The sequence below is a fragment of the Rattus rattus genome, chromosome 12, assembly GCF_011064425.1.
Source record: "Rattus rattus isolate New Zealand chromosome 12, Rrattus_CSIRO_v1, whole genome shotgun sequence".
In the NCBI taxonomy this organism is placed as follows: domain Eukaryota; kingdom Metazoa; phylum Chordata; class Mammalia; order Rodentia; family Muridae; genus Rattus; species Rattus rattus.
In genome coordinates, this window is record NC_046165.1 from 78401656 (window position 1) to 78427080 (window position 25425).

The following is a 25425-nucleotide window of genomic DNA, read 5'->3' on the forward strand; positions in this document are numbered from 1 at the left end:
GGTGTAATAAATACACGCATTTATTGTGGAATAGACTTTGTGTCTCTTCAGGTTACGCATGGTGGTTCACAGGGTACCCGTGGTGTACGGGGTCAGGGTGATGTAACAGAAGACTCTCCTCCCAACTTGGCTCCAGGCAAAATTAACTAGAGTGGACAGTGAAAACAGCTTAGCCAGTCTTAACTCCTGAGTGTGCAGAGAGCTGAGACCCACGAGGGCCATTTTATCTGGAAGCAAGGGATGACTTTAAGAAAAGAAAATGGCAATATGAGACCTAGGAGCGACTGCCTTTTTTCTTTTTCTTTAGAGAAACAGATTTTCTGCTGTTGGTGAAGGCTCTTGAACTCTGTAGCTTAAACTCAACTGGAAAGTGGTCACTGACATCCAGGGCCTAGAAAGGGAAAATGGAAGTAGATTTGGGGGTTAAGGAATGCTCAGAACATGCCGGTATGTGTGCATCAATGACCTCATTCAGGAGTAAAAGGGACAGATGAAATGTCTGGGGTTACCCAATGGAACCGGATGAATGTTGGTCTTGGTCCTACCCCTAGGACATTTTGGCAGATCTTCAAATCTGTAGATCTTAAGACTCAAGAGCAACCCCCCCCCTCCACATTTCCAGGGTGGTGGATCAGAAAGACAAGGCGGTAATCCTACCTCCTCTTCAGACAACTCATAAGCTTTCTGAAAGTCAAAGACGCCACTGGAGCGGGGAACCACGGAGTTGACTATCTGTTGTCCGCGAAGCACAATCCTGGAGTGAGGACAAGGAAGATGGATGCATTAGTCCAAGCCGTAGACTTCTGGGATAAAGGGGAGGACTGGGTTTGATTCTGAAGTCTATGGAGCAGTCTAGCCCATTTGCGTAGTGACTGCTTAATGTCCACAGCTGAGTTTGGCTTGCTACCTGTGCTGGTTAGTTTTGGTAAACTTGTTAAAAACCTAGAAATATCTGGGAAGAGGGAAACTTAATTTGAGGAATTTCCTCCATCAGACTGGCCTGTGGGCATGTCTGTGGGGGCTTTATTTTTTTTTTAAGATTTATTTATTTATTTTATGTATGTGAGTGCACTGTAGCTGCCTTCAGACACACCAGAAGACAGTATTGGATTCCACGACAGATGGTTGTGAGCCACCATGTGGTTGCTGGGAATCGAACTCAGGACCTCTGGAAGAGCAGTCAGTGCTCTTAACCTCAGAGCCATCTCTCCAGCCCGGGGGCATTATCATTTAGTTGTTAATCGATATAAAAGGATTTAGCCCACTGTGGGCAGTATCATCCCTATTCAGGGGGGCCTGAGCTATAGAAGTAGAGTACTGCAGTTTTGTTAATCTAAAGTAATTTATTAAACACTCATGAATGATAAAAGAACTGTGAGAGGTATCACCATCCCTGATAATCAGTTGTTCTGCAGAGCTATAACAATAAAACTAGCACGGTATTGCCACAAAACAGACTTACTGGTCGATGAAACAGGGTTGAAGACCTAGAAATAAGTCCACACACCTATGGACACCTGATTTTTGATTTAAAAAAAAAAAAGAAGCAAGAAACATACACTGGAGAAAAATTCAGACAGCATCTTCAACAAATGTCACTGGTCAAATTGGATGGTTGCATGTAGAAGAATGGAAATAGATCCATACTTATTACCCTGTAAAAAACAACTCCAAATGAAGAGAAAAGACCTCAACCTAAAACTGATTCTGATAAAAGAGAAAACAGGGAATAGTCTTGAACTCATTGGCACAGGAAAAGTCTTTCAGAGTGGAACACCAATAGTACAAGCATTCAGGCCAATACTTAAGAAATTAATGAATGGGACCTCATGAAAATAAAAAGCAAAGGACATGGTCATTTGGACAGGGGACAGCTTACCAACAGCGCAATCAAAATACAGCTAATATCCAAAATGTATAAGGAACTCAAAACACGGACATCAAGAAAACACATAACCAAATTTAAAAGTGGGATACAGATTTTTTTAAAAAAAGAACTCTTGAGGGGACTGGAGAGATGGCTCAGAGGTTAAGAGCATTGACTGCTCTTCCAGAGGTCCTGAGTTCAATTCCCAGCAACCACATGGTGGCTCACGACCATCTGTAATGGGATCCGATGCCCTCTTCTGGTGTGTCTGAAGACAGCGACAGTGTACTCACTCTACAGTGTACTCACATACGTAAAATAAATAAAAATCTTTAAAAAAAAAGAACTCTTGAAACATAAAGCAAAAGTGGCTGAAAAAAAAAACCCACGTAAGTGTTCAACATCCTTAGCCATCAGGAAAATACAAATCAAACTACTTTTCGATTCCATCTTACTCCAGTCAGAATGGCTAAAGACAACAATGGAATTGGAAGCTCTGCTAGAGAGGGTGTGGCGTAAGGAAACCATTCATCCACTGTCGGGCGGGAGTGCGAACTTGTTCAGTCACTGTGGAAGTCAATGTGGTGGTTCATCAGAAAGATAGGAATCAATCTACCTCACGACGCAGCTCTACCACTTGGGCGTATACCCAAAGGATGATCCATCCTACCACAGAAGCAGTTGCTCAAACACGCTCATTGCTGCTCTACTCGTGATAGCCAGGAATTGGAAACAACCTAGACGTCCATCGATGGACCAATGGATAAAGAAAAATGTAGCACATTTACACACGCAAATATTACTCAGCCACTTAAAATGGATTCATAAATCTTTGCAGGTAGACGAAGATAGAAAAAAAAAATCATCCTGAGTGAGGTAATTCAGACCCAGAAAGACAAATATGGTATGTGTTTACTTAAGTATATGCGGATGTTAGCTGTTAAGTCATTGATAAGCAAGCTATAATTTATATAACCACACAAGTTAGGTAGAGAGTAAGGGACTGGGGGAAGGGGCGGGCCTTCCTTGGAGGGGGAACTAGACCAGGTAGTTATGCATGGATGAGGTGGGGGTGGTGGTGAAAGAAGAGGACCAAACATGGAGGGGAACAGAAGAAAGGAAGAGGGAGGGAATATAGGGAGGAAGAGCTAAAACTAAGGGTCATTCGAGGGGGTCATTTGAACCCTAATACAACAGAAGCTTCCTATAATGTAACAAATAGGAGGGGGCTCAATGAAATTGACAAATGCTATGGGAGATGGAGCTCCAACTGGATTATCTCTCCTCACCAAACGGAGCTTCTAATCCTGGGAATGGGTTCTACCCAATCAAGTTGTTAGCCAAAGAAGTCCCTTGGGAACACGCAAACAGTCCAGGGGATTGCCAAGGCTCTCCGCAAGTCGACAGTAAGGCCTTATTGCTGAAGATAACACCTATCCAGCTCAGTGAGCACAGAGAGGTCAAACTGGAGCTTACCTAGAGGCTGCGTCCTATGGACTGGTGTTGTAAATACCGGAATTTAGTTATTCTGCCCGCCACAAAGGAGAAAGGTAAACAGCAATCCACCTACAGCCTTTGTACCTACGAGAGTGACCTGCCTGCAAGTTACGCTGGTACAATAGTGGCATAATGCTTGTGGAGTAACCACCCGATATCTTATTTAAGTTAAGGCCCTTTCCATGAGCTGGAACCCACACCCAAACTGCTTGGGTAATCAGAACCTGAGACTAGACAGGCCAGGGGCCACGGAGGGGAAACCAAATACTACTGTTCTGCAAAAGGAACACAGCAATGACACGATTCGTCGTGACATTCTCCTACACATAGATCCACGCCTTGCCTGGTTCTCACCAGAGAAGCTTCCTCTTGTAGCAGAGGGGAACAAACACAGAGACCCGCAAGCAGACATTACACAGAGTGAGAGACCTTGGAAAGGCTCTGAAAGGGAAGTCTCCACCAAATCCTTCCTGTCAGGGTTCAGGGAAGTCTAAGGAAGAGAAGGCAGAAAGAGCACAAGAGCTGGAGGGAATGGAGGACAGAAAGGAGCTAAGGCCTTCTAGGTACAACAGGGCTGGCACACGCACGAACACACAGAAGCCATGGCAGCGTGCACAGGGCCTGCACGGGTCTGCACCAGATGGGACCTACAGCGGAGAGGAGATGCGTTGACACGCTCTCATCCCGAACCCTGAAATTGACAGTCACTCGCAAGTGAAAATTTAGTTTCCTCCAAGGGAGTCCCGTTGGGGAAACAAACTCACGGTAAGGCTAGGCTTCAAGCCCAGCAGCAGACAGGATTCTTCTCAACCACACAGAGCAAAGAACAGCCTCTTTGGAACAACAGCCTCTTTGGATGCTCTTTCTGTCATAATGTCAAGTTCGGGCGTTTCCCCCTTCTCTCTTACAGCTCCTTTGTATATACAGCGTGGCTTCTGGTTTGGGCTGTTTATGGGATTCCTGTGTATCTGTATGCATGCATCTATGTACATTTCTTGTGCTTTTTCTGTGGCTCTTTTCCTTGTTCGGTTATTTCATCCTATTCCAATTTGTTTGTTTGTGTTCTCTTACTGCATTTTATTGTTATTCCTTATAGGCCCGTTTGTTTCCTTACAAGGAACAGGAAGGATGGGGTTGGGGATTTAGCTCAGTGGTAGAGTGCTTGCCTAGCAAGCGCAAGGCCCTGGGTTCGGTCCCCAGCTCTGAAATTTAAAAAAAAAAAAAAAGGAACAGGAAGGGTATAGATCTGGGAAGGAGGGAAGAAAGGGAGGAACTAGGAGGAGTAGATATCATAATCAGAATGCATTGTATGGAAAAAAATCAATTTTCAATAAAAGAAAATAAATCAATGAAAAAGTAACTGAGCAAGCTAGAGGGATCAGGCGTCCCTTCACGGTCAGCAAGGTTTCAGCAAGAAACCCTATCCCAAGGCAGTAAGACATCTCTAATCTCTGACCTCTGCCCTCCAGGTACACGTACCTACATGCTCAATTGCAATCACCAGCACACGCGCACACACACACACACACCACCACCACCACCACCACCACCACCACCACCAACAACAACAACAACAACAACAAAAAAAAAAAAAAAAAAATAGCATTTGCCAAGAGAGGTAAAAGCAGGTCTATGTGGTCTTAGCGCCCTGCCTCATTTGTGGAAAGTGGATCAAACTGCCCTTCTCTTCCTTGCCCTGAGCTTTTCTCCTTCTGAGCGGTGGCTTGGTTTCTGGGTTTGAGCTGCCAGGGGTCCCATAGCTGGCACGGCTGAGTGAGCTGGTGTCATCGCCCAGCTTGACTGTACACTTAAGGATGGGAAGAGAGGCCTGGGAGCTTGAGAGGCTGTAACTTCTCAGCCTGGGCTTCCACTTTTGAGGGCTGAAAAAAATACTAGCCAAAAAGGAAACTGTAGCCTCAAAAGCCCCAAGAGGAACCAAGGTGGCCAAGAGATGAGTATAAAATCCAGACCTCAAACCTAAGTAAGCTTGCCACGGGGATGTTTGTGTGCTCCCTCCTCAGCTGGCTGAGCGCTGGGAACAGAGGGCACTGGGACTCAGGCTTGCCCCGCTTGTCTGTGTTTTCTGCTGTTTGTGGTCACTGGCATTCACACACTTCAGACACTCCCACGTTCCTCCTGACTCAGAGAACAGAGCTGACAGGAAGGTTGCAGTGCCTGAGGACTGTCATTATTTAAACACATGCATCTGCATTTCTGTGTAGCAATAGTTTAAAAACTATTCAAGTCAGGCATGGTGGCACCTGCTGTAATCCAGTGCTGGGGAGGCTAAGGGAGAAAGACCAAGAGTTCAAGATCATCCTGGGCCAAAGAGTCTGGAGCCACTCTTTAAATATTTAATAATTAATTAATTAATTAAAATTTAAATATTTAATACTAAATTGAATTAATTAATTAATAAAAATTAAATATTTAAAAATACTCTCACTTTCGATCTGAAAGTTATTTCTTTATTGGGGATCATGCTATTACAAGCATGTGAGGTCAGAGAACAGCCTTGGGTAGCTGGGTCTCTCCTTCCCTGTCCTGGGGATCGAACTCAGTTCATCATGCTTGTGCCTTTACCCGCTGAACCACCTCGCTGCCCCTTACTTTGATTTTTCAAATGGTATCCAAGGGTCATAAACACTGGTAAGATACACAAGTTGGCTGTTCCGGCAGTGTTTATAGCAGCAAAACCCTGGTAACAGCTGAATGGCTAGTGATGACGGCGAAGTGACCTACTGTCATCTATGTTTGGGATAAAAATGCCCACAACACAGGAATTGCCCATGGCCATAGCTTCGTGAATGTTCCAGGTATCATCTAAGAATATACAAAAGTATTTAGCACCGGTCATAGGACAGGCATTGCATTAAAAGTTTTACACGTGGTGTTGGGGATTTAGCTCAGTGGTAGAGCACTTGCCTAGCAAGCGCAAGGCCCTGGGTTCGGTCCCCAGCTCCGAAAAAAAGAAAAGGAAAAAAAAAAGTTTTACACGTGTTTTTTTTTTTTTTTAACTTTCAGTATATTCCCTACAACTGAGTTACTTCCAAAGCTACAATCTGGAATTTATAAGTGAGAAAACCAACACAAAGTTTGAGTCTCTCGGTTGGTCACGACGCTTGAAGTGGTGGAGTTGGGACTTGAACCCAGGCCCTTCTGACATCAGCGCTGGCCGCTGCTAAGTTTTAGTACAACCACACAATGCCGTTCACTGCGTTAAGAAACCAGAGGACCCTTGTCCGGGGCTAGTTTAGCCTCCAAGCCTAACAACTACCACCTTGCACAGTCCCTTGTCCGTGTGATCATCCCAGTTGGGATTGTTGGCTGTTTACGCCTCCACAAAGAAGGGTGGGGAGGGTCCCAAGACCAGTGCCTGAGTTCCCAGCCCCTCCCCACCACCTGCTGTATGCAACTCATCCCTAACTGCCTATGGCCTGGGGAAGGGACAGAGTGTACAGGCCTGGTAAGATTAAGGGACCCAGGCTTTATCTATGCAGTTGTGGAAAAGTCAATCTCTCCTAGGTAAAGACTTCCTGGTGTGGCCACTTGGCAGAGGAGCCTCATACTCCAGTAAGTAAAACCCCCACCTAGGGTCTGTAAGGAAACCCAACAACCTCACAGGTTCCCTGGCGTGAACTTTGGTGGAACCCTACCTTGGTTTGGTATTGGGACCGTAGGGTGGGCATTGCCGTCTCCCCCAGGGGAGAGATCTTAGCTAACAGTTTTGAAGTGGAGCTGACTCCTTCTTGGGCTGCCCTGGGACAAATGCAGCCTCTGCAGAGGCTCTCACCTGTCATAGGCACAGCTGGTGCTCTTCTTGACCGTGGTGTCCTCTTGGTCCCCAATCAGCCAAACAAAGTTGGGGTCTGTCCTCAAACGGATGTTCTTCCAGGCCTTCTTGGGGACGTAGCTGCAGCCAGCGTTGAAGTCACCCATGAAGATGAAATTCTGAAAGGCATGGTTTTAGACCCATCACTTGGTAAGCACTAGAAGACATCCATGCCCTCATTCTCCACCACCAGCAAGGACCCACCTTCCACACCCGGCGAACAAAGAGGTCTGTTTGTTTGTTTGGCTTTGGTTTTGAAGATGGTATAGTTCTGTGTAGTTCTAGATGTTCTAGAACTCACTCTGTAGACCATGTTAGCCTTCAACATAGAGATCTACCTGCCTCTGCCTCCCAAGTGCTGAGATTAAAGTCATGCACCATTGCCGCCTGTCCCCAAAGAGTATAAAGAAGTCTTTCGTGACCTGAACTGGACCCCTTCCAATATATTTTTATTCATCATATATATATATTACACACACACACATATATATATATATATATATATATATATATATATATATATATATATGCACTTGTGTAGATCAGAGGATGACTTGCTGGATCTCTTGTCCTTCTACTGTGGATTTCAGTGATGGAACTTAGTCCATCAGTCTTGCACAGCAAACGCTTTTACTCACTGACCCACCCATCCCAATTTTAACCCCTGGCCACAATACACTAGAATGTGACTATTTCTGGAAGTTGGACCCTTTGTTGTTTGTTTTGTTTTGAGACAGTCTCTCATGACCTAGGCTGACCTCAATTAGCTATGTAGCCCCGGATGGCCTTGAACCCCTGATTCTCTGCATCCATCTCTTGATCGCTATGTACTGCCACAGTCAGGTGGAGAGTGGGACTGTGAAACTGTGACTAAGGTAAAAATGAGGCAGGCGGGTGGCCCCTTATACAGGAGCAGGATGGGGATTTGCTCCTGGCTTTGATCTCGTGTGACAATAATGAATGAAGGAATTTAAATAAGTGAAATCTAAGAGGCAGTTAGAACACAGGACGACACGGAGGAAAGACACCAGGCAGAGACAGCAGATGACGAGCATCTTCAAGCAGAGGACAGAGGCTCCAGAAGGAGCAACCCTGTCCTCACACACTAACCTTGGCTCTCCAGCCAGGCCAGCACTGACAGACAGCCCAGAGTTGTTTCAGACACTGTTTCTGGTGCACTGCTATGTCACAGCAAACTCTCAGAGCTTCTGTCTTTGTTTCCTCTCTTTTTATTTGCCTCGGTGTTTTGCCTACATGTACGTCTGTGTGAGAGTGTCAGATCCCCTAGAATTGGAGTCACAGACAGTTGTGAGCCGCCACGTGGATGCTGGGATTTAAACCCGGGCCCTCTGTAAAAAACGATCGGTTCTCTGAGCCGTCTCTCCAGCCCCACACCTTTCCTTCCCTTTTAAGGGAAGGGAAAACAGGTTCCTAGTGAGTCACAGTTTTGACAAGGATGTGACAGTGGAAGGAGGAGTGGGAGAGAGGATGTTCACTCACTGCGTCATCTGCTTCTCAGTCACCCTCTCTGCGTAGGTAGTTATGCACAGGTAGGCAGGCAAGAACACAGGCATCCAGCTAAGATATCCCCTCCCATAAACCCTGCAGCGGATGTGAATGAATGAATACACACCCCAGTGTCCAAGAGGTGAAACGCAGTGGTGTAGTGCGATGATGTTTCGTTGGTCTCTCTCTGTGTCCTATTGTATGTGTTGAGGTCAGAAACTAATGCCTATTAACCCTCGGTCCTTAGAGACGGAGATTCCTAAGGGAGGCAGGCCTAAGGGTTCACTGTCTTTCTCCGCCTATACCACCAACTGTTGGAAGAACTGTGCCCCCGTGACACCCCCAAGGGCCAAGGGAAGAGAATTTTAACACTCCACACGACAGAGGAAACAGTTTATTTCCTTTCTGTGCTATTGTTTGAGAGAATTGCTGACTGGTGAGTTTTCCTTCAGAGCAATTAATTTTGATATCTGCAGTTAGGGCTTCCCTTGAGATTAAGGTACACAGTTAAGGACAGAACACTATCCCTGACCTATGTACCCGAGCCTACATGAAGTGATTTACTGTACTCGATTCGGTTTGGTTTGAAAGCGCCATTAGCCACAGCAGGAAGAGGTTAAACTCTAACCCTTAAAGGGACCAAGCAAGGCTGCTCTAGCCACACAACCCGGAGCTTGAAGCATTAAGGGTCACACTTCAGTCTGCACTCCCGAAGATTCCTCATCCAAGGTTTCTTCCTTGGGACCTATTGATCGAAAGATGCTCGATGTGCTCTTGCTGAGTGTGTAAGATTCATCATTTGACCTGGAACTTACAAATAAGCAATAAAATATGCAGCTGGGCTTCTTGATGGCCAAGTTTTGGCCAGCTGTGTCCACACTCGACTCATTTGGAACCTTGAGCGGAGGAACTGAGAAGGAAGAGGGACTCTCGGCATCACATTCCGAAAGGAAAAAAGAGGAATTTGGTAGGAGGGCCATCTGAGTGCTTCCCCATTTACCATGGGCTTCCTCAAACCCTCAGAGCCTTCCAAATGGAGAGGTGATGGCTGCCTTGAGGACGGCCTCCATATTGCTTCTCCTTTACATGATCTTGCCACTTACCTCTGAAACACTTCCGGCCTCTACACCTCACCGTCCTCAGCTGTGATTAGGGGCAACTTGTAGGACTGCTTAGTATGTGTAGTGGGGTGTATACATGTAGGCGTGCTTGTGGAGGCTAGACTGCAACCTTGGGAGTGTCACTTAGGCACTCTTTCTTTCTCTTTCTCTCTCTCTCTCTCTCTCTCTCTCTCTCTCTCTCTCTCTCTCTCTCTCTCTGTTTCTGTGTGTTTGAGCACTAACTTAGAACTTGCCAAGTAGGCAAGACTTCAAGGTCATTGAGTTCCAGAGATCTGCCTGCCTCTATGTCCTCAGCACTGGGATTATAAATTTGCACCAGCATACCCAGCTCTCTCTATTTCTCTGTCTTTCTCTGTCTCTAACTCTCTCTGTCTTTGCCCCCCCCTCGCTCTTCTCTCTCTGTTTGTGTGTGTGTGGGGGAGGGGGTTGTCTACTGTTTCATGCTTTCTGGGAATTGAACTCAGGTCCTAATACTTGCAGGGCAAGCACCTTATCAACAGAACCATCTCCCCAGCCCCTTGTTAGATTGTTGAGAGGATTAAACTAACTCGTTCTTGTATAGTCCCAGCCTAGGCCTCGGTGCCAAATGCTGCCTCCATTATAAATGCAGCAGAGCATGAATTCCCAAGACCGTTTGCGACAGGCCCAGGCAACTATAGCAAGAAGAACGCTTAGAGCTAAAGAAAGGTCTACGGTGAGGCTGTGAGTCTGTGGTGACTGGCACATGCTCTGTCCCCTCACCATCCTACTCAACAGCCGGGTGCTGCTTGACGGAATGAAACAAGCACAGAGGTCCTCACCTCTGCCTTCCATCGTCTTTTCACATCCGTGTAGACATCAGCCAGCTCATCTATCTCTTTAACGGAGGTCTCAGGAGTTGTGTGCAAGGGGACAATCACGAAGTCCTTGGCAGCTGAGGAACGGCAAGTAGGAGGTGGCACAGTAAGAATTCTGGAGTTTCGGTTTCTTTTTAAAACAGAAATGTTATAAGAATATGTTTTTGTTTTAATCCCAGGTGTGAGATATGGGGCTGTTTTAGTTGGACCACAGCAGCCGACTACGATTTGCCTCGTGCTCTATGAGGGGTGTGATTTTGCCAGCTGCAGACAGATTCTGCTTTGGATTTCTGGAGACTTTTCAGAGGTTATATAAATGCTAGGTCCCCAAGAGTCGTGGTTGTCTGTTGGCTCATTGTTGATTGCTGTTAAGTAGTCATGCTCAAAAAACAAACAACAAGCAGAAATTAGATATCCTGACAGTGCAGATCAACCTTGTTCCAAGGAACTCAACACCCCTAATCAGCAGGAAGTGGTCTGACAATAACATCACCCCTTTCTGACTCTTTCCTTTCTTCTCTATCCTTTTTTCTCTCTAGTAGAGGGTTGATAGGGTGGAAGAAAAGAGACGTAGAAGGGTGGAAGAAAGAACCCATGAAGTGGCCAAAGCCCAGCTACCAGGTGCACACTTCCAGTCAAGGGCCCACTGATACCGCCTGAGAAGAAACTCCCTTCTAGGAGGTACTGCTGCGTGTGGAGGCTGGAGACAGGCTCCAGCCAGTGCCTAGGACTTTTGGGCTCTTGGTGCCACCAGGACACTTGTTTTCTTTCAGGACATTTTTCTTTTACCTGTGCTGTGTGTGTGTGTGTGTGTGTGTGTGTGTGTGTGTGTGTGTGTGTGTGTGTGTGTGTGTCTGGGTCTGGGTGTGTCTGTGTCTGTGTGTGTGTGTGTGTGTGTGTGTGTGTGTGTGTGTGTGTGTGTGTGTGCTGTGTCTGTGTGTCTCTGTGTGTGTGTGTGTGTCTGTGTCTGTGTATATCTGTGTACATGTCTGTCTGTCTGTCTCTCTGTGTGTGTGTGTGTGTGTGTGTGTGTGTGTGAGAGAGAGAGAGAGAGAGAGAGAGAGAAATCACATTGTAGAGTTGGTTTTCTCCTATGTGGGTTCTGAGAATCTCACCTGCTCTTTCTTTTAAATCTTCATTTTTCTCTTGGTTTATTTGGAGTAATAAAAATTGCTTATATTTTGTGGCTGTATCATTCTTTTCTAAGAGTAATAAATTCATCTGGGTGGGGTGGCACACATCTGTAATCCTAAACTTGGGAAGCTGAGACAGAAGGATCAGAAGTTTGAAGCCAGCCTCAGCTACAAGAGAATGCCCCCAAAAATAAAAAAGATAACCTAGAGCAGATACACAGAAGGTTACTTGAAATGGGACTTTAGTGACTACTTTCGTTTAAAGTGGCCTTCTGGGGCTGGAGAGATGGCTCAGTGGTTAAGAGCACTTGCTCTTCCCAAGGTCCTGAGTTCAAATCCCAGCAACCACATGGTGGCTCACAACCATCTGTAATGAGATCTGATGCCCTCTTCTGGTGACAGCTACAGTGTACTCATATATAATAAATAAAATATTTAAAAAAAAAATAAAGTGGCCTTCTGGGGCTGTAGGTGTCCAAGGTGGCTAAGTCAGGGTGAGCATTTGGCACACGTGCATTCATTTTGCATCTGTCTCCTCTGCTAGCTTAAACTTTGCCTCAGATTCTGAGCTTGCATGACCACCATTTAAGGAGACAACAAGACAGATGTTTTCATCATTCCAGAGACAATGAACCCTGCGGGCAGGTCAAGCCCTGACGCAAACCTAGGTAGGAATCGCACACAGCAAGAGTCCTCCAGGGCACCTGACTTGCACCCCTGGGGCTGGTCACAGGACTGCACAGGACACCAGCACTGTTGACCAATGCCCAGCTCTACCTCTCCTGGCTTCTCTTCTTTGCAGTCTCTCTTTACTTTCTGGGGGTCTTGCCAGGGTCCCCCAGGATAGGGCTCAGGACACTCCCACCTGCTTCCTGCTGTTGCCACACTGGCAATCACACTTTTCTTGTTTTGCCACCACTGTCCAGGTGGGACTCTGGACAGTGTTGTGAGTCCTGGACCCCAGCCATTGACCAAAGACTCTGATAACATGTTTAGCTTTTGTACTAAAAGGAAAATGAGAAATGGAGGCTTGCAAGTTTATAGCCCTTTAGTAAGCAAGAATAAAAGCAAAAAAAAATACTTAAAAAATTAGAAAACAGGTCAAGGAGGTACATAGCTAGTACATGGGAGGTTGAGGCAAGTTCTATGAGTGCGAGGCCAGTCTGATCTATATGCTGACACCCTGTCTCAAAAAACAACAACAAAGGAAGAAGGTGCTGGAGAGAGGGCTCAGTGATTAAGAGCATTACTATTCTGGCAGAGGATTGGCGTTTGTTATCCAGTACCCATGTTGGGTAGCTCACAGCTGCCTATAACTCCAGTTCCAGGGCATTCAACATTTCTGGCCTTCCTGAGTGCTCTCTCTCTCTCTCTCTCTCTCTCTCTCTCTCTCTCTCTCTCTCACACACACACACACACACACATGGAAAGGGAAAGGGAGAGGGGAAGGGGGAGGGGAAAGAATGGGGGAGAGGGACGGGGGAGAGAGAGAGCGCCCTGCACCCACATAAAACAAGGCATGGTTGCATAGGCCTGCAGTTTCAGCATTCGGAGCTGGACAGTGAAGGATCAACAGTTCAAGGCCAGCCTGGGCTGTGTGAAACCATATTTCGAAAACAAAACAGACAAAGAGAGGATGATTAGGATGTGGTGGTATACTTCTGTAATCCTAGCTTTAGAAAACAAAAGGCAGGTTAGGAAGGCTGGAAGGCGGAGGCTCAGGAAAAACAGATTAGCTTAGCAGTGCAGAGCCTTGCCTCCCTTTGAGGAGAAAGGGCACTTCCAGGTGAGGCTCTCCCTGCTCTGCCTGGCATAAGCACACTGGATAAAGAATAAAAGGATTACTGCACTCACTGTCCTCAGTAGCCTCTCCCCTTTTTCTACTGAGAATTCCCACACCTCTTTCGTAATTATTTTCCCAAAGCACCCTCCTCTAAGTTAATTAACTCTGGGCAGAAACAGTTAATGCCATGGTTCAAGATGTTACAACAGCATGGGGTGGATATAGGCTTATGTCCTTTAATTCTGCATATATCTTTTTGCCCACACTCTTGACTCCCTGCTACAGTATGATGTCATCTGGGCAGGGACTCTGTCAGTCATCTGCTTTCACCAGGACACATAGTTAGTAGTGAAAAGCATTTGATGCTGCAATTTACATTTTAATTCCTGATTCTTTTTATTTTCTTTCAGTGCAGAAGATTGGATCTAAGATCTTGTGCATACCAGCCACATGAGTGAGAACTGAATTATACTGTTGGCCCTTGGCATTTTGAGACAGGGTCTTACAATATAGCTCGGGCTGACTTCAAACTGGCCAATCCTTCTACCTCTGCCTCCTGGGTTTTGAGATTATAGGCGTGTGCCACCATGTCTGGTGAAATCTGGACCTTCTACTGAATACAGTGGTGACTGGGAACTTTTGGGTAGGTGCCTTGACTTACAACCCTGGCTTGCCTTCAATAGCTTTTCGTTTTTAACAGCTTGTCTGGCTACTTTACTTGCTGGATTTTGAGCAAGTGAAAATGCCTTTAAGAGCTCAGTTTCTTCAAATCCGAGTAGGGAGCAATCCTACTCGGAAACTGGCCATTAGTCATGGACCAGCAGCACTGTCATCGGGGATCACAGTATACCTGATATGGCTTTTCTCCCTCCTGGCAATCTGTGGAGAAGGCTGTTACACTATGGGGTGACTTGACTGTAGGGAGAGTGAGACGCTTGGGGTTTTCCTTTGGTAACCCCTACTTTTGGAAGTGAAGGAATGAAGTACATGACAGGGGTCAAGGAGTGGGATAAAACATTTCCAACATTCTAAATACTCAAGAGGGTGGAGCTACCCATGATCCTGGGGAGTGGTACTCAGGCTGGGAGGTCTGCATCCCAGCATTCTGAAAAGCAAGCCTGGTTCACCAGACCAGCTTCTTTTTCTCAAGCATTGACTCTCAGCTCAGGCATCCCATGAGACAGTGTGTGGGTCTGAGAGCATGGCTCACACATGATCAGGACTGTGCCCCTTCATGGGCTGCTGGGGAGGTAACCAGGAGAAGGGCTATTATGGTTTAAAATATAAAATGCCCCACATAGTTTCATGTGCCAAATGCCTGGTCCCCAGCCGGCAGCAGTATTTTGGGAGGTTGTGAAAACATTAAGACATGGGATTGCTGGAAGAAGTGGGTCACTAGAACAATATCAACCAACCAGATCCCACCAGAGCTCCCAGGGACTAAAAAACCAACCAATGAGTAAACATGGAGGGACCCATGGTTCCAGCCACATATGTAAGCAGAGGATGGCCTTGTCCAGCATCAATAGGAGGAGAAGCCCTTGGTCCTGTGAAGGCTCATGTCCCCAATGTAGGGGGATGCCAGGGCGTTGAGGTGGGAGTAGATGGGTAGGAGTGGGAGCATCCTCATAGAAGCAGGAGGTATGGGAGAGGAGGGAAAGGGGATAACATTTGAAATGTAAATACATAAAATATCCAAGAAAAACAAAATAAAATAAGCAAGTGGGTGACTGGGGAGTGACTTTGGAAGTTACCATTGGGCCCTGGTGCCTTTCTCCCACCTCTCCGTCCTGAGGTGAAGAAGCCCAATGGCGTATGTTCTCATTGCCATAAGGTTCTGCCTCACCACAGCCCCAGCCATGACCGGAACTCTCTGAAACATAAATAAATCACCCCTCCTTGAAGGTATTAGTGTCAGGTATTTGGTCATAGCAGCCTCAAGAGTTACTGATACAGGGTCATGGTCTCACCAGTGAAGGGCGCCTGGAACCAAACCACAAAGGGCTCCCTGGAAAACACGTCTGTGTCTCCGTCCTGATAGTCATGGTAGAGGTATTTTGCCTTCACAGACACCAGCTTCTCCCTAGAACAGAAACAAAGAATTCCTTCTCACTGAGTCCTTTGGCTGGGAACACAGCCTCCTTTGACTTCGGCAGTTTCCAGAGCAGGCTCAAGTGGTGGTAGTGGATCTGGAGGATCTTTTGCCTGAGAACAGGCAGCCAGCTAGCTCTTCTCCAGAGCTGGGGCACATCGAGTGAGTGTTCTTTAAACAGATTGGCAGTGGGAAGCCAGTGAGTCCTCTGGGCTACACCCACGTGCTGGGACAGGCCTTCCCCATGGAGGACAGAGAACTCCTGCCCCAGCCAGTCACAGTGCTGCTGTGTCTTCCAGCTAATGACTGGATCATTTCCTTATTAAGGTTTTCAGGTGATTTGCTCTGAGACAGGGTCAGGCTGACCTTGAACTGGCTGTGTTGCTTGAAGATCCTCCTGCCTCCTCCATCGGAGTAGAGCGCTGGGACTTACGGCCCACGGCACCGAGATGCTAGGGATGGAACCAGGCTTACACACGTTAGGCAAACACCCCATCAACTGAGCTATGGCCCTGACACACACATTATCAATCAGACAGCAAAGATTCTGACTGATAATGACAAATGCCTCGAGACCGGAATAAAACTATGTTTTATTTGAGCAGGGTCTCAGTCTGTAACTAGCCTAACGCCATGTAGACCAAGCTGGCTTCAAGCTGATGAAACTCTCCCTGCCTCTCCTCTCAAGTCCATGGATCCGAGGTGTGGGCTACCATACCTTGCCTAGAATCTATTTTTGAAAGGAAAATGCATTACACCTATTTGGGTTCAATTCAGTCAGGTCAAGGGTCAAGGGTCAAGGGTCAGCTCGCACTCACTTGTAGAGGAAGGCATACTGTTCTTTATATGTGTTTCTTCCAAGCCGAGAGCTAATCACGTAGTTGTATGTCGTGCTTCTTCGTGAGTTTCTAGAAAACAAAATAGTTTACTGTGCTGTAAACACTAAGCACGTCTCTGCTACATCTGCTTCTACCCCTGCCCCTGCTTCATATTCCCAGTGCTGGCGTATGTATAGTGCCGTGGCTTGCTTTTATTTCCTGTCCTAAAAGGATGGCTACTATTTTAACCTCCTACTCCATTAGTTGTTGTTGTTGTTGTTGTTGTTGTTGTTGTTGTTGTTGTTAGAGACAGGGTTTCTCTGTGTAGTCCTGGCTGTCCTGGAACTCACTCTGTAGACCAGGCTGGCCCCAAACTCAAAGATCTACCTGTTTCTGCCTCCTGGGTTCTGGGATTAAAGGTATATGTCACTATCACCTGGCTGTATGATTTAATAACACAAGGCGAGGATTTGAGGGTAGAGCTTTTTAAAATTTTTTTAAATTCATTTATTTATTCACTTTACATGCCAATATCAGCACCTTCTTCCCAGTGCCCTCTCACATAGATCCTCCCACCCATTCCACCCTCCCCTTCTCCTTTTTGAAAGAGGCTTCCTCTGTTAAACCCTCCACCCCCACCCCCTGCAGCCTTTCACATCAAGTTGTACAGGACTAGGTTCACCCTCTCCCACTGAAGTCAGACAAGGCTGACCATTGGGGGGAACAGGATCCCTTTTCATTCCAAACTTCGTGAGCTTTGGCCTGCTTCTGTAGGAATCACAGGGGCCAGGGATGGTCCAGGCAGAATCAGAAATCCCTGCTTTGGATTCTTCAAGGTGGCTTAGCAGATAAAGATGCTTTCTGCCAAGCCTAACAGTTTGAGTTTAGTCTCCGACACCCAAAGGGTGGGAAAAAAAGAACTGACCCCTGAAAATTGTTCTTTGACCTCTAGGTGTATATCATGGGGGGACACACACACATGTGGACCGACATCGCTATAACTCGTTTCTTGGTTGGGGTCAAGTTTCTCATGTCTCCTGTCCACATACCACTTTTGAGGTCTACCAGATGCCTCCTTTTCTGAAGACCCCCTGGGACCTGCTCAACATTTCTGGTACTAATTTCCAACAATCAACTACTTATTCCTGGGGTCTAGAACTTCACCATGAAGGGAAGGAGAAGGCAGCAGATTATCTCTGGCCTCCATGGGGAAACCTGACCCTCTCTGTGAATATATCTAATCTGCTGATAGCCTAGTCCAGACAGCTTACACTGTTTCCCTCCATCGTCCCCCAAAAGGATCTGGGACCTGATTAGTATCTGGTGATTCAACTGTAGTCAGTTGGAAAGGACAGAGGGGCTGGTTTAGGGACCAATTTTCTGACTTTACAGAAATTTCTTGGGTTTCAAATATGTGCTGTAAGCCAGGCCTGACCATGGGAGGCCAGGAGTGAGGACTGCAGACTTCACTAGGCGTTCGGTTTGGAAGGCTGGCCCTCTGCTAGCTCTAGCCGGCTAGGTTTTGAAGCAGCACATTGCTTTAGAGCTCCACTGCGAGGTGGCTCAGAGCCTTTTCTGATTTACAGAGGACAGAGAGATATGCTAGCAGCTGCAGAGTTAGTTCACATGTACAACGCCGTCTTAGCATGTGTGCGACACTACATTTCATTCAACTGGGAGACCATGGAGGGTGGGACTTTTTTCTGCTTGGAGTCTAGGTACGTTGGGGGTGAGGCTGTTAAAACGTCTCACTTCCAGACAGGCTCCAGGCTGACTGGGGGGAGAAGTCTGGATGGAGTCTACTCTTCCCCTTGCCCTTGGCCCCTCACCCTCTTAAAAACTTCCCCGAAGGCTGAAGGGGCTAAATTAGGATCCAGGTCTAAATGTGGATGAGATGAACAGGCCTCTTCCACGGTGTGCTGCCTGAACACAAACCCCAAAGCAATAGGTCTGCTGACTACAGCCTGGAGCCTCCAAAACGGAGAGCAAAACCTTTTCTCTTTTTAAGATGTCCTTCTTGGGTATTTTATTACAGTAATGAAAAGCTAACGAACTTGGGAGTTTGTCGATCATTCAGAAGGAATATAAATCATCAGTATTGACCAGTGTCATTTAAAACTATTGGAAGATACTACTTTTGTTTCCGTTGTTTGTTCCTCCCTTCTCCCACTCTCCCTTGAAACAGGGTTTCTCTGTGTAGCCCTGGCTGTCCTGGAACGTGCTCTGTAGACCAGGCCGATCTTCAGATTTAGAGATCTGCCTGCCTCTGCCTCTTGAGTGCTGAGATTAAAGACGTGAGCCACTATGAATCACCACCACCATCATCACTGCTGCCACTGCTACCAACCACAAATGTGTAATCCTCCTGCCTTTGCCTCCTTCAGCAAATCCCACTACCACAACCAGCTGTGCTGAGGGTAAAACACTCAAATCATACAGATGTGTTGAAACAAAAAGGGTCTCCTGTCCCTTCACTGACCTAGCTCCGTGGTGGCTTTTCAGTCTTCTAATCCCAGATGTAACCATTAACAGTTGTTAGTTCATGCTCCCATGTCTTTCCTCCGCGATCAACCAGACATACCCCTCCCTTTAGTACTCATGTGAAAAGTAACACAGTGACCTGAACTCACTGTTTCTGATACATTGTAGCCATTTTTCCATGCTGACGATTTTTCTACCCTCTGAGTTTCACCTTTACAGCAGGATTTCTTTCTTTTTTTTTTTTTTTTTTTTTTTTTTTTTTTTCCGGAGCTGGGGACCGAACCCAGGGCCTTGTGCTTGCTAGGCAAGTGCTCTACCACTGAGCTGAATCCCAACCCCTCCAGCAGGATTTCTTAGCTCAGCCTCTTACCTACTCTTTTCACTTTTCTGTCCTAATTCTTTGCCTTTTTTAAACTCCTGCTTTTACTCTGTAATATTAAAACACCAGAGGAAAGTACACAGTGAGAGCCTAGTCAGTCCTGGCCATGCTGCCCAATGGTTAGAGTAAATGTCAGCCATGGCACCGGTTTCTAGTCCCCTGCCATTGATAGGTGCCCTTGCACTTGACTTTACAATGTCTGGGGGCCCGTCCTGCTCCCCCCTTTACCCATTCAGCTTCTCCATCAGCATGGGACAGATGTTGTTGTTGCTGTCCTTGATTTCCATCAACAGTATGAGGTCACAGCGTTTGATGATCTGTAGAGAGAGAATTCTCAGGGTTTGAGGCTGTTTACTGTAAATAACCAAACCTTTCATCAGACACTTGTGAGAGGACTAAGCTCAGAACCAGGCCGACTCCATGACAGGCTGCAAACTGGGAGAGTAGGTCTAAGTTTCTGTTTCCCAGAAATGAGAACCTGGATCCAGGAACCAGGGGTCAGCCAACCACAGCCCTAGGCGACCATTCCAAGGACACCTTGTCACCTGGCCTGAGGTAAGAATAGGTAGCTAGAATGAGTAAGCGACCCCTCAGGGAGGTCTCCAGAGCCTAACCAATTATAGAATCAGTCAGACCCCTAAAGATAGAGCCCTCCCTGGAATTCCCCTAACTGACAATAAAAAACTGGGTCAGTAGCCCACTAGGTGTCTCCATTCCCAAATGGGGAGAACCCTGCATGCAGGAAATTTGTTGGAATAAAGGCTCTTTGCTTTTGCATACTATTTGAGTTTGGGTATCATTCTCTGGTGATCTCAGATCCTAACGGGTAGGCTCCAAGCACCACAGTCAGGTGGTTGCTAACACTGGCTTAATCTCTTCCTGAAGTAAAAGAAAGGCTTCCTGAGAGGGGTGCCTTTGTTGTGGTTGTGTCCCTTTGTGTTCTGTTGATGTTTGTCATTGTTTTGAGGTACTGTCTTGTCGTTTAGGCTAGTCCCAAATTCTAGGGCTGAAGGGATCCTCCTGCCTCAGACCTGAGTCGCTGGGACTGCAGGGCACATTGTGTGCCCAACGGTTTGGTTGTGGCTGTTCTTTGATTTATTTTCTGTCCATTTTAATTTTTAAAAATTAATTTCCTTATTTGAGGCAGTCTCATTATATAGCCCAGGCTGGCCTAAAACTTGAAGATCTGCCTGCCTCTACCTCCATTGTGCTGGTGTTAAGGGTCTGCACCACCATACCAGGCTGGTGTTTCTATTTTAAAGTTGAGGAGATTGAAGATCGGACAAGGCTAAGTACATCACCCAGTCTCGAAGCTGGAAAATATTTACAATGGCACCTATATCTAAGCAATGGTGTCCAGAGCCCTGTGACCCTCCACTGCATCGACAGCTTGGGTCCGCTTGTGTGGTTATAGCAGTGATGGTAGCAATAAGTACCTGCTGTGTCTTTAATGAGTAAAGGTTCTCATTGGCTACTGCAGATGTCAGGAGGCCTAATTACGATGATAACAAGCCGAAGAGCTAACATTTATCATGAACCTACTTCACAACGACACTAAGGGAGGGACACGATGAATTCAGATGCCAACTAAACTCGGAGTAGTTACACAATTTTCCTGAGGTCACACAGCCAGTACAACTGGGAGAGCCAGGATTCCAGAGCGTCTCCAGTCCCAAGTGCAGCAGGGTGGAATCCAGGTTCCCAGGGACCAGGGATGCAGCCTTTAGAGAGCTGAGGACTGACAACTGGCTCCTCAGGAAGCCTGGATTCTAGCTTAAATCCACAGCGTCGGCCATGCAGGACTGACCAGCAGCCTTGTGCTCAAGCTAGCCTGCTGGGGAGCCATCAGAAACTACCACACCTTATAGTCTAGAAATGACTATAAAACATACACATTCAGTGTGTACAGTAGCACACAGCTGTAATCCCAGCACCAGAGAGAGCAGATATGTGCGGGTCTGAGGCCAGGGCTACCTAGCAAGGCCCTGCCTCAACACACAAAGACAAACAAATATACGAGCTCTTCGACTCAGTCTTTCCAGTTTGATCCTTCACACTGACAGGGTAGACGAAGTGAGAGTGTGGGGCAGCGCCAGGTATGCAGGTGTGCGAGGACATGAGCAGACCGGAAGTCAACCCTAGGAGCCTCCCATCTTGTTTTCTGAGACAAGGTTTCTCACTGGGATCTGGCTTGACAATCCGGCTGGGTGAATACACAGCAAGCCCCAGCAATCCTGTCGGCTCTGTCTCCTCAGCACTGGGCTGCACCGTCACACTCGGCCTGCTCACATGGGCCCTGGGGAACCAAAGTCAGTTCTTCATGCCGGGTCAGCAAACAGCTGACCGACTGAACATCTGCCCAGCCTGGCCTTTCTTTGTCATCGAGAAAGCCGATGCTTTGAGTGGTCAAGGAACTTTGCCGGTCCCCATAGCTGGTTGGGAGGAGCCAGGGTCCCTCCCCCTCTTCTACACTAGACAGACCTTGTCATGGGCAGAGTTGTCATTGCATCATCACTGTACTCTTCATTGGCCTGCTTAGAGCCTGAGGAAAGTTGCCTTCCCCATCTTGTTTTTGCCCTATTCAACCATTTGTAGTTATCTGGATACTGAGCCCAGCCTGGGCAAGTCTCCTGTGCCCTTCACTCTGCATCCTCCAGAACAGAGCCTCTGCATCTGTCACGTCATGTCCGAAGGGAGAGCCTGTGCCAGACACTCCAAGGCACAGGGATTGGGTCGGGGGAGGCTCTTCACCTTTCCCAAGCCTTATACATGATAAGTATTCTTATAGTACATGATAAGAAGATACAGTACTTCTGCAGTGCTGTATACTGAGTTCTTAACAGGTAGACTTAGAGTTCAACCTTGCAATCGTCCTGTTTTTTATGCCCATTTTACAGATGGGACAGCTGGAGTTCAGGAAGTAAGTAAGCCGGCCAGTGCAGTGAGGCATGTTAGTGGTAGGGACGTGGACTGAACTCTGGTTCTTCCCCATTATGTTATGCTGTTCCCTGCTTAAGGGCATCAGGTAGATCTCTCTAGATCTCTCCAGACTGCCCCTCTCCCTCAGAGACACTCTTATCTGGGTTCCATCCATCTTCACCGTGCAAGTTCTCCACAAACTCTTGCCCTTAGAGGTTTTGACAGCACAGTAACTGGCATAACTGCCTTCCAGGCTGTGGTAACCTTCTGTAAAGGCAGGAATTTGGCATTGGTCAAATCTTAAAGGGTCCAGAGCTCGGTTCTGAAAGGGCTGCCTGGAGTCTCTTCCTGGGCAGTAGGAACCGGAAGAAACATGGCTTTTTCCTGGGACTATGCCCTTTTGAGAATCCGGACAACAGGATCTTGCGGATTCTTGTCTGAGGAAAACTTCGCAGAGATAGCAAGGAAACTAGAAATCAGTAACAGCTGGAGACGCAGGGTTCAGAAATGCTTGGTAAGCAAGGAACTGGGATGTCAACAGGAAATCTGGCCGGGCTCTCTCAGGAAAGGGGATCTGAGCCCATGGCGTACACTTACTCCATGCCAGTGGGTCATCCAAGAGAGGGACCTTGGCCTTTGGCATGCTGGTCTCCTTGGCTGTTGACTGTGGTGGCCAGGAAGGGGGTCCATAGTATTGAAGGCTCAATCTCACATTCTCTTGCTGTTCGACTCACTAAAGCAGCTCTACAGAGGGCCATGGGGGCTCTGAAGAGAACGACACCAGCAGATGGGACTTGACTCAGTTGGTAGGATTCTTGCCTGTGGCACACCAGTCTCCAACATAAACCAGGTGAAGACACATGCCTTTAATGGCAGCCCTCAGGAGGTAAAGGCACGGGGATCAGAAGTTCAGGTCACCTTGGTTACACAGGGAGTTTGACCAGCATCATAAGAAATACTGATAATATTCTTCTAAGCTATAACTTCTTGTTTTACTTTTTTGTTTGGTTTTGGGTTGTTTGGGGCAGGGGTTCTTCTTCTTCAAGACAGGGTTTCTCTATGTAGTCCTGGCTATCCTGGAACTCACTTGTAGACCAGGCTGGCCTCGAACTTATAGAAATCTACCTGCCTCTGCCTTCTAAGTGCTGGGAGGCTGGGAGTAAAGGCATGCGCCACCACTGCCCTGCCTAGACCATAACTTCTAGTGTTACATGCTACCCTTCTCATGGTACCTTGACATCACTCCATTGAATGCTTCCCTACTTGGGATGTTTGCATTCTTTGGGTGGCAAATATGTCTTTCTCCTTGGTCCATACAAGCACTGACTCTTCTGACTGAGCACCAGGTGTTTGGGGTCAACTGCCACTGTTCTGTTAGAGGCTCTGAGAGTTTTGGGGAGATTGGTTTCTGTTTACAGAATGGCTTTACGAGGACAGGATGAACCCTTAACAAGGGCTTTAAGCAGACCTGGTGGGACTCACAGCTCCCGGGAGAAGCTATATGGAGGAACAGCATCACCAGAGAACAAAAACACAGCCCCCAAGAGTGTGGCAACATTTCCAGGGTTGAATAAATCAGGAATGTAGATAGGCACCAGGCTCCCAAGAAGTTGGGGAAAAGCTTCCTTGCATGTCAGATTTTTGCACTGAGCTATGGCATCAGAGATCCCACTGGTGGGCTTGGCACTGATAAAAACACATCCAGCCATCATCCATAGGGTAGAGTTACCTGGGTCGCATGACCATCTTGGCAGAGCACAGCAAGTCTTTTCTGCCTGTATCCTCTATCAGACAGTAGCATGATGCCGGCCTCAGCTCGGCTCAGGTGGCTTCACTGACCAACCTTACTAGCCTTTCAGGTGGTAGAGCCCACTTCATGTGAAATATCAGGAAGAGGGGGTATCTCGAGCTCCCTCAGCTGATAGATGGGGTCTGAACCCAGGGTGGCTGGCATTGTCACCATACGCTGGGACCTCCGCTGCTGCTGCTATTGGTGGTTGTGGTGGTTGTGGTGGTGGTGGTGGTGGTGTGGTATTTTGTGCTGAGATAGGGTCTCATGTAGACCAGGCTGACCTTTAAACTTCAGACCCTCTTACCTCCCTGGTGCTGAGACTGCCTGGTGAGTGCAGTGCTGCAGTTGGAACTCAGGACTTCACAGATGGTAAGCCAGCATCCCACCAACTGAAGTGAATTCTAACCCCACTCTGCTTTGCTCATTTTTAAGTAATAACCGCCCCACAGAGTCCCAGCATCAGAACCCACGAAGCAGAGAGCCGTTTGACTCCAGAAAACTGTACGCAGCTTCCCCAGACATAGGTCATGTTGCCCAAGGACAATAATAGCTATAAACGGAGAAAGATCAGAACCGAGAGTTTGTGGATCAATGTGGGAGATGGATGGAGGGATTAAAGGAGAGAGACAGGGAGGGAAGAAGGAAGGGGGGAAGGGAGGGTAGGAGGGAACCTGGCTCTCATGCTTCACCAAGATTATGACGTTGAGGCAGGCAGGGCTGCACTAGCTCCCCTCCGCCCACTCCCTGGCGCTCCCCAGAACCTCTGACTTCATTCTCTTCAACAGCCCTTGCTCCTGAGATTGACTAATGACACCATGTATTTATGGTGGCTGACACAGACATTCAGGATGTTCGATTAACACTATCGAAACAGCAGCCAGTACCTGGAACTGACTGCCAGTCGGACTCTGGCAAGAGCATCACATTTACCTGCTCAAGTAAACTTGCACCACCCTGAGGGAAGTCCAGACCCACCCAGTCTGAAGATGGAGCAGAAAACACCCAAAGTTGAGGTGGTTATGGTGATGGCGGTTAAGCCACCTATTAAGCCAGCAGTCTGTCCTTACCTCCCCGCCACCCGAGGGCAACTTTCAGATCCCTTGAAGCTGGGAGAAGGTGCTAGGGTTGTCCAGGACAAGAACGTGACTCACCTTCACAATGATATCCATGGCATCATGGTTTTCCTTCTTGCTCTCTCCAAAGGACCTCACATTGAAGGAGCAGAGCCTCAGGGACAGGGCACCATGAAGGGCAAGGATGAAGAGTAGCAGGGAGGCCAGGTGTGGGGAAGCTGGGTACAGGGACATCTTTGCACTCTTGGGACTTCAGGCCGGATGAAGACAGGCGCCTGGCTCGCTGACTTATAAAG

General features: G+C 47.3%; 1 protein-coding gene across 1 annotated transcript; it reads right to left on the reverse strand.

Moving 5' to 3' along the window:
- Positions 1-25425, reverse strand: Dnase1l3 (deoxyribonuclease 1 like 3). Its single transcript, XM_032917667.1, has 8 exons — positions 25208-25425; positions 19574-19662; positions 16486-16575; positions 15546-15658; positions 10624-10736; positions 7158-7315; positions 658-754; positions 1-391 (listed from the first exon to the last, which is right to left on the reverse strand). Exons 1-8 carry the CDS (start codon positions 25361-25363, stop codon positions 275-277), a joined length of 933 nt encoding a protein of 310 aa, XP_032773558.1. The 5' UTR covers positions 25364-25425; the 3' UTR covers positions 1-274.

What these genes read in the sequence shown, in the direction of transcription:
- Dnase1l3 (XM_032917667.1), bottom strand. Translation starts at nt 25,363, where the DNA reads ATGTCCCTGTACCCAGCTTCCCCACACCTGGCCTCCCTGCTACTCTTC. An exon ending in CTGATGGAGAAGCTGAATGG is followed by an intron (nt 16,576 to 19,573) that starts GTAAAGGGGGGA and finishes TTTGTTTTCTAG; the next exon opens with AAACTCACGAAGAAGCACGA. An exon ending in AAAGACGATGGAAGGCAGAG is followed by an intron (nt 7,316 to 10,623) that starts GTGAGGACCTCT and finishes CATGCCTTTCAG; the next exon opens with AATTTCATCTTCATGGGTGA.